The sequence below is a fragment of the Hemiscyllium ocellatum genome, chromosome 9 (assembly GCF_020745735.1).
Source record: "Hemiscyllium ocellatum isolate sHemOce1 chromosome 9, sHemOce1.pat.X.cur, whole genome shotgun sequence".
NCBI lineage: Eukaryota > Metazoa > Chordata > Chondrichthyes > Orectolobiformes > Hemiscylliidae > Hemiscyllium > Hemiscyllium ocellatum.
Genome location: NC_083409.1, coordinates 23,857,030 through 23,874,637, shown reverse-complemented (window position 1 = coordinate 23,874,637; position 17,608 = coordinate 23,857,030). Strand labels below are relative to the sequence as shown.

At 46.0% G+C, this 17,608-nt stretch overlaps 1 protein-coding gene across 1 annotated transcript in view; it reads left to right on the top strand.

Annotated features, from left to right (window-relative positions):
- Window positions 1–8,128: 8,128 nt before the first annotated feature.
- Window positions 8,129–17,608, top strand: part of LOC132818913 (probable voltage-dependent R-type calcium channel subunit alpha-1E) — a 127,783-nt gene continuing 118,303 nt past the window's right edge. The window contains exons 1-5 of the mRNA XM_060830045.1: window positions 8,129–8,251; window positions 11,341–11,400; window positions 11,791–11,897; window positions 12,695–12,706; window positions 13,623–13,719. Coding sequence (XP_060686028.1) covers window positions 8,168–8,251; window positions 11,341–11,400; window positions 11,791–11,897; window positions 12,695–12,706; window positions 13,623–13,719 — 360 coding nt within the window. The 5' untranslated portion in view covers window positions 8,129–8,167. The remainder of the gene's footprint in view (window positions 8,252–11,340; window positions 11,401–11,790; window positions 11,898–12,694; window positions 12,707–13,622; window positions 13,720–17,608) is intronic.

The window sequence follows — 17,608 nt, the reverse complement described above, 5'->3', positions numbered from 1 at the left end:
ACTTCAGAGAAGGAAAGCTGTCACCCTTACCTGGGTCTGGCCTAAATCTGACTCCAAGAGGAAGGAGATTGACTCATAACTATCCTCCGAAATGGCCAAGCAAGGCTGTCCATTCAAAGACAGTCTGGGATGGGTTTTTAAAAAAAGGGATTCCAGCCAGCACTAATACCTTTGCTTCAGTTTTTCCTTGTGATTTGGAGTGAGGGGTTCAACGGATCAAACATTTGAGGAATTTTCCTATTGTGCCACTCCTAGTTTTTGTGCACCTCCTTTTAGAGAGAGCTGATGTGTCCAGTCGATAACCCATGGCAGTGTGCAGGTCCCCCAGGTCTCTGGGCTGTTTAGAATTAACAGGGAGCGTGCACGTTGTGAGGAAACTGTTTCATCCATTATGCCTGTTCCCTGCCCATTTCCCATAGTCAGGGGAAAGAGGCTGTATTGACTTAATAAGGTTCGTGCTTTATTGAACAGATATATTTGCAGCTCAAATGTTGAATTGCGATGTAACACAGATTGGGGGGAAAAATCACATGTGGACTAAGTAATCAGGTTAGAAATATAAAAACATTGCAGCCGGAGGCAACTGGATAAATTTAACAGATGAGCGGGGAGTCAAGGATGGGATATTGAGAGAGTGAATATAGAATGGGGGCAGCACGGTGGCTCACAGCATCAGGGACCCGGGTTCGATTCCACCCTCTGGCGACTGTCTGTTTGGATTTGCATGTGTGCTCCGGTTTCCTCACGGTGCAGGTCAGGTGACTTGGCCATGCTAAACTGCCCATAGTATTCAGTGATGTGTAGATTGGCTGCATTAGTCTGAGGTAAATGTAGAGTAATAGGGTCTTCGGACACTCAGTGTGGACTTGTTGGGCCAAATGGCCTGTTTCCACACTGTGTAGGGATTCTAAGAATTCAAATCGTACTAAAGTTGTAATCATTATTCCTACACAACAGATTCTGAACAGCATGAAGGTTTTAGTAACTCTTGGGGAAAAGGCTAAACTGTATGGAAGTATGGATTTCACATCCAGTTGTGGAATTAAATGGTGACTCATCGAAACATAGAAAATGGGAGCAGGAGTAGGCCATTCAGTCCTTTGAATCTGCTCCGCCATTCAAGATGATCATGGATGACCATCCAACTCAGTCCTCTGTTTCCTCTTTCTCCCCATTTCCCTTGATTCCTTTAGCCCTAAGAAATATATCTAAGTCCTTCTTGAAACATTCAGTTTTTGGCCTCAGCATTTTTCTGTGGCAGTGAATTCCACAGGCTTACCACTTCCTGGATGAAGACATTTCTCCTCATTCAGTCCAAAATGGCCGTCCCCGCATCCTTAGACTGCGACCTCTGGTTCTGAACTCCTTGGTCTCACAGAACACCCTTCCTCCATTTACCCTGTCGCGTCCTGTTAATAAGAATCTGAAAATGAAAACTGGTCTCAGTAGTCCTGACCATGACAACGAGCATCAATTGTTGTTCAAATGCCATCCAGTTTTCTGCAGAGGAAGGAAATCTGCTGTCCTTACCTGGTCTGGCCTACATTTGACTCCATACCCACAACAATTTGGTTGACTCTTAAGTCCTTCCACATCCAACAGAAATTTGCGTGTACCTCCACCAATGTCATCTACTGCATCCGTTGCATCTAATGTGGTCTCCGCTACGTCAGGGAAACAGGACGTCAACTTACAGATCATTTCAGAGAACATCTCTGGGACACCCACACCAACCAACCCCAAGTGACTGAGCACTTCAACTCTCCCGTGCCAGCCTCCCCCTCCCTACAACTATCACTCCACCAAAGACATGCAGGTCCTGAACCTCCTCCACTGCCAAATCATTACCGCCCAGTGCCAGGAGGAAGCGCGTCTCATTTTATGCCTTGGGACCCTTCAACCATGCGGGATAAATGTGGATCCTCCACATTATCCCTGTCCCAAGCCTCCAACTCGGCACTGCCCTCCTGACCTGTCTATCACTCCCTCCTCTGACCTTTCACCTTCGTCGACCTATCACTTTCTCAGCTATCTCTCCCCCCCTCCCCCCCACCCCCAGCTCCACCACCCCCTCCCTCCCATTTATCTCTCAGCTCCCCGGCCCACAAGCCTCATTCCTGATGAAGGGCTTATGCCCGAAACGTCGTTCCTCGGATGCTGCCTGACCTGCTGTACTTTTTCCAGCACCACTCTCTCTTAACTACCCTCTGGAATGGTTGAGGAAGGCACCTCATTAATCAGGTTAGAATTTTATTTCTATGAGATACCTCGAGTCATTCTTTGAAACTCTAGTGAATATAGTCCTAACCGATCCAGTTCCCACCCCATACGTCAACCCTACCATCCCAGAAATCACTGCAGTCACTCCATACCCAGAACTCCTTCCTCAGATATGGAGACCGAACTGCACACGTTCTTCCAGGTGCAGTTTCACCGAGGCCCTGGGCAATGACAGCAAGGTATCCCTGCTCCTGTATTCGAATCGTTAAATTCACTTGATTTAAACTTGGCTCCACTTACTAAGAGACAGTGGTCTATTTAACATTATTTGAAAAGATTCTGAGAGATAATATATACATGCATTTGGGAAGACAGGGTTTGATTAAGAATAGGCAACAGTGAGGACTGCAGATGCTGGACATCAGAGTCGAGATTAGAGTGGTGCTGGAAAAGCACAGCAGGTCAGGCAGCATCCGAGGAGCAGGAACGTCGACGTTTTGGGCAGGAGTCCTTCATCAGGAAGGAGGATTGGGAGTAGTCAGCATGGCTCTGTGAGTGGGAGATAATGCCTCACAAATTTGTTTATTTAACGGTTGGACGACAGTTGCCGGGCTTCTGTGTGTATAATGGAGCCTGACACATTCACACGAAAGCTGTACAATGTGCTGCTGAGATCAGAAGTTAGACGACAGGATGGCTCCGTAACCCAGGAGAGGGTTCACAGCTCTGTGGAGTCCCTGGTGAGAGATGACGACCTTCCTCTACAGTCGGGCAGGACATCAGAAGCAGCAAATTCGGAAATAGATGACCCAGGAAGCGATAGCCGGGAGCATTGCCCCCGGAACTGGCTCCAACAACGCAAGGGAATTAACGACTCGACTCTACCGACATAGGTAGAAATAGGGGTGAGATCCTGCGGAGTGATTATACAGAGAAGGTATAAAGTTAAAAAAAACAGCACCTCACTGGTGGTAATCTTTGGATTGTTTCGCGTGCCAGTGAGGGTAAGTATAGGAGGAGATGGCAGATAAATGCGTGGGCTGAAGAGTTGGTGCAGGGAGCAGCAGGACAGAATTTTAGGTCATTGGTATCTTTCCTGGGGCAGAGGTGATCTGTCCAAAAGGGACAGATTGCACCTGAACTGGAGGGCAACCAATATCTTGGCGGCCAAATTTGCTTGTGCAGAAGGGAGGGTTTAAACGCAATTGGCAGGGGGATGAGATCCTCAAAAACAAGGAGGCACAGAGGAGATACAGTAGCCAGAAATAGTAAGTTGAAGAAAGACATGGAGAAAGACATGAACACTTTGGAACTTTGGAAAGTTAATGGTGATACCATGGGACAATCCATATCACAGTCGAAGAAGTGTTGGATGTAATAGAATGTATGAAGATGGATAAATCTCCTGGTCCTGACCAGATATATCCAAGAACACTGCAAGAGGCTAGAGGAGAAATTGTGGGGGCCCTGGCTGATATTTTTGAATCATCGTTAGCCACGGGTGAGGTCCTGAAAGCCTGGAGGGTAGCGAATGTTGTGCCCTTATTCAAGAAGGGCTGCAAAGAAAAACCTGGGAACTATAGAGCAGTGAGCTTAACATCTGTGGTGGGTAAATTACTTGAGAAGACTTTGAGAGATAGGATATACATGCGTTTGGAAAGACAGAGTTTGATTAGGACTAGGCAGCATGGCTTTGTGCGTGGGAGATCATGACTCGTGAATTTGTTAGAGTTCTTTGATAAAGTGACCAGGAAGGTTGACGAGGGCAGGGCATTAGACGTAGTCTATATGGATGTCAGTGAGGCCTTCGATAAGGTTCCACATGGTAAGCTGCTCTGGAAGGTTAGGACGCATGGAATCCAGGGGGAGCTGGCAAATTGGATACACAGTTGGCTTGATGGTAGCAAGCAGAGGGTAATAGTGGGAGGATGTTTGTCAGACTGGAGGCCTGTGACTAGTGGAGTGTCTCAAGGGTCGATGCTAGGCCCTTTGCTGTTTGTAATCAAGATCAATGATTTGGATGCGAATGTACAAGGCATGATTCATCAGTTTCCGGAAGACACTAAAATAAGCAGTATTGTGGACAGTGAGGAAGGTTATCAGAAATTGCAGCAGGACCTTGGTCAGCTGGGGAAGGGGACCAAGAAATGGCAAATGGAGTTTAATATAGACAAGTGTGAGGTCTTGCATTTACTTGCACATCCACCAATATCATTTATTGTATCCATTGCTCCCGATGCGATCTCTCTACACTGGGGAGACTGGACGCCACCAAGCAGAGCACTTTAGGGAACAATCTCTGGGACACCCGCACCAATCAACCACACTGCCCTGTTGGCCAACACTTCAACTCCCCCTCCCACTGAGCCAAGGACATGGAGGTCCTGGGCCTCCTTCACTGTTGCTCCCTCACCACCCGACGCCTGGAGGAAGAAGGCCTCATCTTCCGCCTTGGAACACTTCAACCCCAGGGCGTCAATGTGGACTTCACCAATTTCCTAATTTCCCCTTCCCCCACCTCACCCTAGTTCCAAACTTCCAGCTCAGCACCATCCCCATGACCCATCCTACCTGCCTACCTTCATTTCCACCTACCCACTCCACCCTCCTCTCTGGCCTATCACCTCCATCCCCACCCCCACTCACCTATTGTACTCAATGCTACTTTCTCCCCATCTCAACCCTTCAGGCACTCTGCCTCTATTCCTGATGAAGGTTTTTTTGCCCGAAATGTCGATTTTTCCTGCTCGTCAAAATACTGCCTGACCTGATGTGCTTTTCCAGCAGCACTCTACTCCAGAATCTGGTTTCCAGCATCTGCAGTCATTGTTTTTACCTCTTGGAAAGTCAAATCAATGTAGGAGTTTTACGGTGAATGAAGTGTAGTGGAACTGAGGGAATTTGGAGTTCAGGTTCATGATTCTCTGAGAGTAGAGTCACAGGTAGACAGGGCAGGAAAGAAGACTTTTGGCACACAGGCCTTCATCAGTCAGGGCATTGAGTGTAGAAGTTGGGAAGTTAGGTTGTAGTTATACAGGACATTGGTGAGGCCAAGGAGTATGGTGTTCAGTGTTGCTCACCTTGCTATCGGAAGGATGTTATTAAATTGGAAAGAGTGCAGAAGACAAGGATGTTGTCTGGACTCAACAGTCTGAACTGACAGCCAGACTGCTGCGACCGCTAGGACTCATAACGGCACACAAACCAACAGCCACGCTCAGACAACAACTTACTAGAACAAAGGAGCCAATACCCAACATGAGCAAAACTAATGTAGTTTATAAAATACCATGCAAGGACTGCACAAAACACTATATAGGACAAACAGGAAGACAGCTAACAATCCGCATACATGAACACCAACTAGCCACGAAATGACACGACCAGCTATCCCTAGTAGCCACACACTCAGACAACAAGCAACATGAATTCGACTGGGAAAACACTACTATCATAGGGCAAGCCAGACAGAGAACAGCCAGGGAATTCCTAGAGGCATGGCATTCATCCACAAATTCCATCAACAGACACATCGACCTGGACCCAATATACCAATCACTACAGCGGACAGCTGAAACTGACACCCGGAAGCGGCAAGGACAGACCACTATAAATGCCGGAAGAAACATCAAAGAAGCGCTTCGCAGGAGGCTCCACAGCACTGATGATGTCTCCTAGCCAAGGGACGAAACGTTTGCAACAAAAACTTCCAGCTCGGCGAACAGAACCACTACAACAAGCACCCGAGCTACAAATCTTCGCACAAACTTTGATCAACAGTCTGAGTTATCGGGAGAGGTTGGACAAGCTAGGACTTATTTCTTGAGCACAGGAGACTGAGGGGGGATCTTATCAAAGTGTATAAGATAATGAGAGAATAGGGTGAATTCACTCAGCCTTTTTCCCAGGTTTTGAGGGCTAGAAGACAGGGAGAAAACCAGCCATCCAACGTCACAAACACCACCTAGCTGATCCCGTCTCCCTCATCCCCATACACTCAGACCAATAGGGCCATCAATTCGACTATGACAAAGTTACCACTTTAGGAGAGGCCGACCAGAGACACGTTTTGGAAGCCTGGTTTTCAACCAAAAGGCCATCAACAAACACATGAAGACAGACCCAGTTCACAAACAGCTGCAGAGAAGGCTCAGAAGTGAGATTTACCCCAACAGACCGGACCCACGTTTTATCTCTCCACCTCTGAGGCTTCCAGCCTCATTCCTGATGAAGGGCTCCCACCCGAAACGTCGATTCTCCTGCTCCTCGGATGCTGCCTGACCTGCTGTCCATTTCCAGCACCACTCTAACCTTGAGTCTAATCTCCACCGTCCTGCAGTCCTCACTCAGCCACATAAAAACCGAGCGGGACAGAGCAGCAGTACTTCATGGGCATCACACTGATGATGTCACCCAGCGTGGCAACAAAACGTCTGCACGGTAACCCAGCAGCTCGACAAGCTCAGCAACTATCCCACCCACAACCTGAGCTACAGGTCTTCATGAAAACTTCAAAGGCACCAGTTCGAGGTTAGAGGGGAAAGAACTAAAGGGGAAGCTGAGGGGCAATATTTTTTGCACAATGAGCTGCCAGCAGAATTGGTTGAGGCGGGTACATTAACGACATTTAAAAGGTATTTGGACAAATACAAGGATAGGAAAGGTTTCGGAAGATATGGGCCAAGTGCAGGGAAATGGGGTTAGCGTGGAGGGACATTTTGTTCAGCACAGACCAGAAGGCTCTGTGCTATACGACTTTCTGATTCTATGACTGTAGTGATCAAGGTAAGATCACCTGAACATAATGTGGAATAGTTGCACTGCAACCTCAAAACACTGCATTGCATTAAACACGATTCACCAGTACAGCTTCTCATCTCAGACACATCTCCCAACTTTTCAGCCTTGGCTTCCCCTTCACTGTAAGGTCAGGTATGATGAGTGCACGATATTCAGTACCATTTGCACATCATAGTTTCCACAATGCAACAAGGTCTGGAAGATTTTAAGATTTGCGCATGTTAAATGGCTGATAATATTCGTGTCAGTCAATAAACACCTCCTACAAGAGAGCGTGTAACTGTTGTCCCTTGACACTCAATGGCGTCATCATCACTGAATCTCCTCGCTATCAATATCCTATCCAGAAGCTCAACTGAAAATACTCTGGCCATAAGAGGTAATCAGAGACTGACCCTAATGCCACAAGTCAGGAATGTGATGAAATATTCCCCACTTTCCTGGAAGAGTGCAGATCCCACAACACTGAAGAAGCTAGACACTATCCGGCACAAAGCAACCCGCTTGGTTAACACCACATCCACAAGCATCCACTCCTTCCAACACCGACACTGAGAAGGAGAATGTATACCTTCCCAAACCTTTCAACAACTCCTCCCATACACGTACCACCCTCTGTGTAAAAAATTTGTCCCTTAGATCTCTTTTATATCTTTCCCCTCCCACCCTAAACCTATGCTGTCTAGTTGTGGACTCCACCGCCCCAGGGAAAAAACTTTGTCTATTTATCCAATCCATGCCCCTCATGATTTTGTAAACCTCTTTATGGTCACCCCTCAGCCTCCGATGCTCCAGGGAAAACAGGCCCAGCCTCTCCCTCGAACTCAAATCCTCCAACCCTGGCAACATCCTTGTAAATCTTTTCTGAACCCTTTCACGTTTCACAACATCTTTCCCTACAGTGTGGAAACAGGCCACTTGGCCCAACAAGGGATAGGTGAGGTGAGGTTGGCAGTCAGGCCGAGCTCAATGTGTTCCCAAATGCCACCCTGGCGCGGTATTGTAACAGGATCCAAGGTGAGGGTGACTGTGCCGACCTGCAGGGAGTTTCTTCCTCTGTGGTAACTCTTCCTTCTTCTCTCTCTCTCTCTGACCCGGCAGGCTGCGCAAGGTGTGTCACTTCATTGTCAACCTGCGGTACTTTGAGATGTGCATCCTGCTGGTGATCGCAGCCAGCAGTGTAGCTCTGGCTGCAGAGGACCCCATTCACAAAGAATCTGAGAGGAATCAGGTAAGGGTGGTGCATCTGCCACAGCTGGGGGAGGGAGGCAAGGGCTGCAAGGCAATGGGTACTGCCTATACAGGGGCACTGACCACCACCTCTGGAATTATCCTGGAATTCTTCCAGGTATTGAAAACAAATCTCCAGAGCACTGCAGGTCACTTCTACAGAATCTCATACTGCAACAAACCTCGCTGGATTGTGCAAACACAGCGAGAATATGGGCCAATGGGCTGAGAGGTGGCAGATGGAGTTTAATTCAGATAAATGCGAGGTGCTACATTTTGGGAAAGCAAATCTTAGCAGGACTTATACACTTAATGGTAAGGTCCTAGGGAGTGTTGCTGAACAAAGAGACCTTGGAGTGTAGGTTCAAAGCTCCTTGAAAGTGGAGTCGCAGGTAGATAGGATAGTGAAGAAGGCGTTTGGTATGCTTTCCTTTATTGGTCAGAGTACTGAGTACAGGAGTTGGGAGGTCATGTACAGGACATTGGTTAGGCCACTGTTGGAATATTGCTTGCAATTCTGGTCTCCTTCCTATCGGAAAGATGTTGTGAAACTTGAAAGGGTTCAGAAAAGATTTACAAGGATGTTGCCAGGGTTGGAGGATTTGAGCTATAGGGTGAAGTTGAACAGGCTGGGGCTGTTTTCCCTGGAGTATCGGAAGCTGAGGGGTTACCTTATAGAGGTTTATAAAATAATGAGGGGCATGGATAGGGTAAGTGGGCAAAGTCTTTTCCCTGTGGTCAGGGAGTCCAGTACTAGAGGGCATAGGTTTAGGGTGAGAGGGGAAGGAAAAAGGGCAACTTTTTCACACAGAGGGTGGTACGTGTATGGAATGAGCTGCCAGAGGAAGTGGTGGAGGCTGGTACAATTGCAACATTTAAAAGGCATCTGGACGGGAAGGGTTTGGAGGGATATGGGCCGGGTGCTGGCAGATGGGACTAGATTGGGTTGGGATATCTGGTCGGCATGGATGGGTTGGACCGAAGGGTCTGTTTCCATGCTGTACATCTCTATGACTCTAATAGTTTAAAGAGTTTCACACTCATGCATTAATTCCTGAGAGAAGGGGCTGAATGCCCCTGGGTGAGCTGCGGAATCTCTCTGGCTATATGTCCTCAAAGAACCTCCCACGTTGCAATAATTGCCATTGCAGGTGGAGACATCCTTTAAGGAGAGACTCCAGGTGTTGAGAGAGAGAGACCACTTGTTCCTTGTAGTGTTAGCTCTTGCACTGTGTTATGCACATTGCTTGATGATTTTGTTTGTTTCTTTGAGGGTAATGCTGGCTGGGCCAGCATTTATTGCCTGTCCCTAGTTGCCCCTTGAGGTGAGCTGTCTTCTTGAAGTGCTGCAGTCCACAATGCACTTAGGAAGGGAATTCCAGGATTTTCCAGGAATGACTCTTGTCATAAAGCTATTTTTTTCTAAAAGGTATTCCTTGGCTCAAAAATACTCTGGAGAAAGTGAGGACTGCAGATGCTAGAGATCCGAGTTGAGGGTGTGGTGGGAAAAGCACAGCCCCGTCTGTTCCCCTTCCTCCTCCTCTGTCTCTATCAAAACTTAAAAAAAAGTATTTTCCAACACCTTTTAACACCACACTCAAAAGGTTCACTCTGTTTCTCTCTCTCCACAGATGCTGCCAGACCTGCTGAGTTTATCCAACATTCTCTGTGTTTTTGTCTCATTCACTTGTTTCTCCAGCTTATTTTGGGGTGGGATTTCTGATGGCACATTTAAGGATAGAGGGAGACTAGCTGTCAGAGCGGGGCACTTGGGGCAAGTTCAAAAACAGACTTGGCAACCAAGTTGCTGGAGTGAATTCTCCCCAGCCAACATTTGAGAAAAGAGATGATGAAGATTTTCCCCAGCCAGGGTCATTGAAGAGCTGAAATACACAATCTGTGCTCTATTTTGTGTTATGCGTCTTAAAAAAACAATGTATCGGGATCTTTCATCATTGAAGATAAGGTTACTTACGGAGCGTCCTCCAGTGAGTTGTTTAATTGCCCATCACCATTCATGACTGGACGTCATAGGACTACAGAGCTTAGATCTAAACTGTTGGTTGTGGCATCACTTAGCTCTCCTTTTCCCTAGCCGCTCATACTGTTTGGCACGTTTTGTAACTTCACCAGCAATGCCTGTACCAGGAGAGAATGAGAGAGATCAAGGATTGAACGTTTGGAAATAAAGAAATTCTGATATCGCAGAAAAATGACTTGCAGGAAAAAGATTTTTAAAAAATTAATCTTTTTGATGAGTACAACAGCTCAAAAAATAAGCAACTTTTCAACAACCTTAAGCCTCATTCACGCTGCATTGTAGCTCTGTGAAAAGAATGGTGAAATTATATTGTGATACATTTAATCTTCCTAATCACTTTGCACCATCGTCTCTATCAAATTACAAAATATAGACTCTAAAGCAACATATAATATTAAACCGAGGCATTTTTTTAATTGAAATGGAACAATGTGGTATGAGAGAGAAAGCTTCTATGATTGGTTTTCTTAAATGCCCATTTTGCGAGCTGCCTAATGAAGCATTCTTATCCACCATCAAACAGCACATTTTATGAAATGGTTATGTTCCTTGTTTTCACCCGTAGAAATCAATGCTTTGGTAGAATGTCCGAACAGGTTTTGGATCTTGGAGCATTGGAGGAATACCAGATGCAAACAGGCGGGCATTACGGCAGCGAGCAGGGTCTATCTGTACAGCAGAATGCAGTTAGTGGAGGATAGGTGTGTGTGTATGTTTTTCCTCATCATAAATTATTCTCTGCCTACAGTCCCCCATGTTGAGAGGCCTGTTTCCATCTGACTGTTGGAGTGGTGTCAGACAGACACCACTGATAGGCAGGCAAGGGACTGACCAAGTCACACTTCTGGCCTCTCTGGGGAACAGCTCAGTAACAGCAGAGTCCAGCTCGAGGCCCTAGTGGCTATAAGTCCTCATGGTTGAGTGTACAGAGAGATGGGAAAGGGAGACTACAAACAGTGAACTAGCCTCAGATTGGAAAGGGAATGTTTGATTGTTCTGTAACATCTTCACTGAGCTTTTCTCTCTCTCTCTCTCTCTCATTGTGTCAGGTGCTCAGGTACTTTGACTACGTGTTCACCGGAGTCTTCACATTCGAAATGGTGATAAAGGTAAAACACTTCATGCCCAAGCTCTGACCTCAGCTCCTATTTGTCTGCTATCTTCCCCACACCATCGATATTTTACTAACACGCTGCACAATGCTGCTGTTAACTGGGTGCTCCCCACCATAATGTCTGATTTCAGTCCCTCACCTCAATGTCCATGCTCCCGTCCCCTCACCTCCATATCCAGTCCCCTATTCCCTCACCTCAACATCCAGTCCCTCACTCCCTCACCTCCATATCCAGTCCCTTAGTGTTACATACTGACCTCTTCTGCAAAGACCCAAGCATGTTTGACCACATGACAGTGGCTATAAAAATGCAGATTGCTGCTTTTCTGAAAGGATACAATGCAGAAAGAGATAAGCTGCTCATTTTGGTCTGACCTTCCTCCAGATGATCGATATTGGTTTGATATTCCACGAAGGCTCATATTTTCGCGACGTTTGGAACATTTTGGATTTTATTGTGGTCAGTGGGGCCCTGGTTGCGTTTGCGTTCACGTAAGTGATTGACAGCTCTCAGATGACCGTCAGCTCAATGGCTTTGTTGGGGGGGGGGGTAGGAGGGGGGGGTATCAGTGTGATCAGGGGTAGGGGGTGTGGGGAAGCTTCAGTGTGATGGGGGGGGGGGAGGGGGGGTTGGTTTGATATCGGAGCACGGATCAGGGGATGGTGTTAAAATGAGAGTGTGATCAGATCCAGAGTAAAACACCTGCACTCTCCCCACCTCGGAAACACTCCCAGAGTGACGACAGGATGTGGTTTGAGAGTGAGTCAAACTCCCTCTACACTGACCCCATCAAACACTGCCAGAACAGGAACAGCATTGGGGTTAGATAAAGAGTAAAGCTTCCTCTACACTGTCCCCATCAAGCACTCCCAGGACAGGTATATTGAAATACTTTATTTTTTTTAATGCTTTTAGCTATGAGATGTAGAAATGTTGAGGGTGTGAATATAGACTCTGTGATGGTGGAGAATCGGGTTGTGGTGAGTTTGTTTGCTTGTAGGAAGTCTATGCACACAGTGAGTCAATGTGTTGCCCATTCACTTGACAGAGTGTGGCAGTGGGGCAGCTTGAGTTTGCAGACCGTGTGGTGCTCTGCCCAGGCAAAATCCGGTCAGCGTCACTAACTGTCGGGAGACCTCAGCAAGGCCACTGCCTGCCTGCTCTTTGTCTCTGTCCATGTGATAGTGTCTCTCTGTTCCTGCTTACTTTGGCTCAGGATTCCAAAATGCCTGACTAATTCTGTGCTCTTCTCTCCTTTCTTCAATGGCTCCTGCTTCACCCTGGACAGGAATCTTATCGGGTAATTATAATCCAGATCTGTCTGTGTCTCAGCCTGACGTGTGTACTGCTGGATTGGGATCCCATGATGTGGGGGTTGAATATTGTTGTAGGGCAGGGGGAGATCTCATTGTCATTTGGGGACAATTGTTGGGGTCATAGGGGAAGGAAGCTCCATAGAATTCATCTAGAACATCTCTGGAAAAGGGTTAGGCCTCGTTGGGCTGATCTGCCCTTCTCTTCTTAAATGTTCTTTATAGCTAACATGATCAGAAGAAAAATGGTCAGATACCTTCACACTAACCAGGCTACGGGGAAATTAACAATAATTGTGTGTTGTCCATCTCTGAAGTGTTTAATACCAGTGTGGTGGGTATAAGTCTCTGTATGTTTCATGTCTGTGTGTTCCAAGTCTGTGTTTGATGCTCGTTTGTTATGTCACTTGATATTTAATATGTGTCTGTAATATACATCTGTGTTTAACACTCATGTCTTATACATCCTGAAGCTAACACCCCAGTGTCACATATTTCTCTGTCTGATCTCTGTGAGTTCTACATTTAAGTTTTACTGCCTGTATCTCGTACACTTGTATTTGATATATTATGTACGTGTAAGTAACAGACCTCATACTTGGCTGTGCAATTTATGATCATCTCTTATGCCTAAGTATCATTCTTCAGTGTTTCATGCCTGTGTATTTTACAGTTGTTTAATGTCTGTGCTTTTAGGCCTGTTTTTAATGTCTGTGTTTTCCATTTGTGCTTTATGCCTGGGAGCCAAATGCCTGTTTAATGCCTGTCTTGTCTCTCCATAATGCCCTGTGCTTGATGCCTGTGTGCTGTGCATTTGTGTCTAATGCCTGTCGTGTCTCTTTTTAACGTCTGTGTGTTCTGTGTGTCAAGCATTAAATGTCTGTATGGTATGTTCACCTGTAGGGGTTCCAGTGGAAAAGACATAAACACGATCAAGTCCCTCCGTGTTCTGCGAGTTCTCAGGCCACTGAAGACTATCAAGCGGCTTCCCAAATTGAAGGTATGGACTTTTACCATAGAGCTTTCTCTAACATCTGGCGCTGGCTCCTCGTTTCCAGATCAGCGATCCATGCACGCACCTCGTTCTCGCTTCTTTGAGCTGATCTCAAAACCTTCGCACTTGCCGCTCCCACAGCTGCTGCTTGTCCAGTAGTTTCAAGCTGTCCGAGTTACTGCTCTGATTCTTCTTGTGTTCTCTGTACCACAGCACCAGAAAGGAGGTGAAATAACTCCAACCCGTGCTGTATCCCATCACCAAGTCACCTTTTATTTGCGCATGAACAGTCCTTGAATTTTGCCCTGTCTCATTCAGAGTCAGATACCAAAGTGGCAGTATCTCTAACACTCACCTCTATTATGTGTCAGCCAGGGCTCTTTGATTGGATCAGATTAGCAGATCTAAACAAGGAACTCTTATCCTTTGAGGTCTAGCCACAGTAGCCCACACAGGAAACTCACAATCACACTTCCACGATATTTATACCACTCCATCAAGGAATGTAGACAATAAACTAAGAATACTGTTCAATCATTGCTAAAGATACTGTAAAATCCTTCAGTTGGAGGCATGGTGGTGTAGTTGTTAGGTCACTGGTTTGGTAATCCAAGGTCCTGGATTAATGTTCTGAGGACATAGGTTCAAATCCCATGGTGACAGATAGTGAAAATTGAAGACAATAAAACTTAAGAGTTGAAATCTGGCCTAATGATCTACCACTATCAATTGTTGTAAAAACCCATTTCATTTACTCATGCCCTTTAAGGAAGGATTTCTGCAAGTCAGCATGTGTCTCCAGACCCATAGTTAACACTTAAGTGCCCTCTGAAAAGGCTCAACATAAAACGCAGTTCCAAGGGCGATTATGGATGGGAAGCAAATGCTGGCCAATACCCAATGATGTTGACATCCAAGCAAGAATTTTTTTTAAGATCCCAACATCAACATTTAACGCCAGCTCTAACAAAGAGGGAAGGAGAGGGATTTGCTACACAATTCCAGTTCCAGTGCAGATACAGCCATACAGTAGGGAAAAAGACCATTTGGTCCAACTCATCCATGCTGACCTGACATCACAATCTGACCTAGTCCCATTTGCAAGCATTTGGCCTATATCCCTCAAAGCTCTTCCTATTTATGTACCCATCCAGATGCCTTTTAAATGCTGTAATTGTACCAACCTCCCCCACTTCCTCTGGCAGTGTTTTCCATACACGCACCACCCTCTGTGTGAAAAACTTGCCCTTCAGGTTCTTTATAAATCTTTCCCCTCTCACCTTAAACCCATGCCCTGTGTTTTTGGTCTCCCCTACCCAAGGAAAAACACGTTGACTATTCACCCTATCCGTGCCCCTTATGATTTTATAAACCTCCATAAGGTCACCCCACAGTCTCTGACCCTCCAGGGGAAAAAACAGCCCCAGCCTATTCAGCCTCTCCCTATAGCTCAAGCCCTTCAATCCTTCGATGCCAATGGCTGCAAATCTTTTCTGTGCCCTCTCAAGTTTAACAACTTCCTGTAGAAGACTTTAATTTGTGTGAACTCCTCAAGCCTGTTCAGTCATTCAGCGAAATGACCTTGGCTATTTATCGTATCCATGCCCCTCATGAATTTATAGACCTCTATAAGGTCACCCCTTAGCCTCCTAAGCTCGAGGGAAAAAAGCCCCAGCCTGCCCAGCTTATACTCAAAACGTCGACTCTCCTGTTCCTTGGATGCTGCCTGACCGACTGGGTTTTCCAGCAGCACATTATTTGACTCTCCTTATAATCCAACCCTCCAGTCTCAGTAACATGCTTGTAAATCTTTTTACACCCAGCCAGAATTGTTCACAGCACTCCAAATGTGGCCTTACCGATGTTTGGTACAGCTGTGATATGACATCCCAACTAGTGTACTCAACACTCTGACCGACAAAGCCAAACACGCCAAATGCCTTCTTCACTGCCCTGTCAATCTGTGATGCCACTTTCAAGGAACTATGTACCTGCACCCTTAGGTCTCTCTGTTCGATAACATTCGCCAGGGGCCTACCTGCTCTGGTTTGTCTTACCAAACTGCAATACCTCTAAATTAAACTCACTTGCCTTTCCTTGGCCCGTTGGCCCAGTTAATCAAGATCCCTTTGCACCTTTAAATAACCTTCTTCACTGTCCACTACACCAACAATTTCCCTCTGGACACCTGAGCAATTTACAGACCGTGCCAGTGACACCTACATCCCATGAAAGGATATTCAAAATCCAATTGTTTCATGTTAATTTTCCATAAGTCATGTACAGCGCACCCAAATCCTTTTGTACATCAATATCTGATAGCCTCTCAGATTGTTACAGCACAGAAGGAGGCCACTCAGCCCATTGTGCCTGCACCATGATTATGATTAGATTAGATTGCCTTCAGTAGGGAGACAGGCCTTTCGGCCCAACAAGTACACACCAACCCTCTGAAGAGTAGCCCACCCAGACCCATTTCCCCTACAAATGCACCTATCACTATGGGCAATTTAACCAGGCCAATTCACCTGGCCTGCACATCTTTGGATTGTGGGAAGAAACTGGAAAACTCGGAGAAAGCCCACGCAGACACGGGGAGAATGTGCAAACTCTACACAGACAGTTGTTGGAGGTGGGAATCAAACCCAGGTCCCTGACGCTGTGAGGCAGCAGTGCTAACCAATGAGCCATCATGCCACAACAATTCTATGGCCGCATACCAATCTCCCACCATTCACCGTATCCATTTCCATCCATATAACCAAGCAGTATCCCTCTTGAATGCCTCAGTTGAACATAGAAACACAGAAAACAGGTGGAAGAGTAGGCCATTTGGTCTTTCAAGCCTGCACCACCATTAAATATGATAATGGCTGATCATACAGTTTCAAAACCCCACTCCTGCTTTCTCCCCACACTCCTTGAACCCTTCAGCCCCAAGGGTCATGTCCAGCTCCCTCTTGAATATCTCGAACGAAAGCTGTCAGCCTTCCTCCACCTCGTTTCCACAGGCAATGTATTCTCTCCCCTATCACTCACTGTGTGGTAAAGTTTCTTTCTTACATCACCCTTACTCCTTTTGCACAGTAATTTAAAACAAATCAGGTTTTCAGTTTCTCCTGTCAAAGTAGATAATTTGACACTTTGCCTCCATCACCTGCAAACTTCTAGTCTCCTCTGCTAATCTGCCGACATCCCTCTGCAGCCTCTCTGTCTCCTACATGCAGCTTACTTCCTGTCTGCCTTTCTGTTGACCGCATTGTTTTGATATGTGACAATTGGTCCCCTCGCAACGTCATCACAACTGATTGTAACTAACTGAGTCCACAGCCCAGAACATTGCAGCCCTGCTCTAGTTACAACTCACCAACCTAAAGACAACATGGTTTGAACATTTACTTTTGTTTCAGTTTTAACCTTTATTCATCCATGGCATGTTATTCATGGAATTTGTCTTTTTTACTGAAAGCCATTTTAAATGTTTTCCATTCCTCTTCAATTGCTTTGTTTTTCTGTAAATTGTGCACATTAATTCTTCCCAGTTGCCTTTTTATTCTCAACAGTCATTCACTATTTTGGCTTTTTTCTTACTTGAAGATCTTTACTGTAAACCTTTCAATGTTGTGATCGCTATTGCTTCAATGCTCCATTATACACAACTCGTTCAGCTTATGTGATGAGAGAGAGAGAATATCATCTCCCTCTCTCTGCCTCTTGTATCGTTTTTGTCGGTTCTAGGGAGAGGGTGTGTTCTCTCACAAGTAAATATATAAGTCAACATGGTAGAGCAGAGTGGGGATTCAGGTGAAATCATACAGCATTTATGAGGAGCAGGCAGAAATTTTAACAACAATAACAAGGTACCTATGGTGATTAAGATCACTTTAAGGAAAGT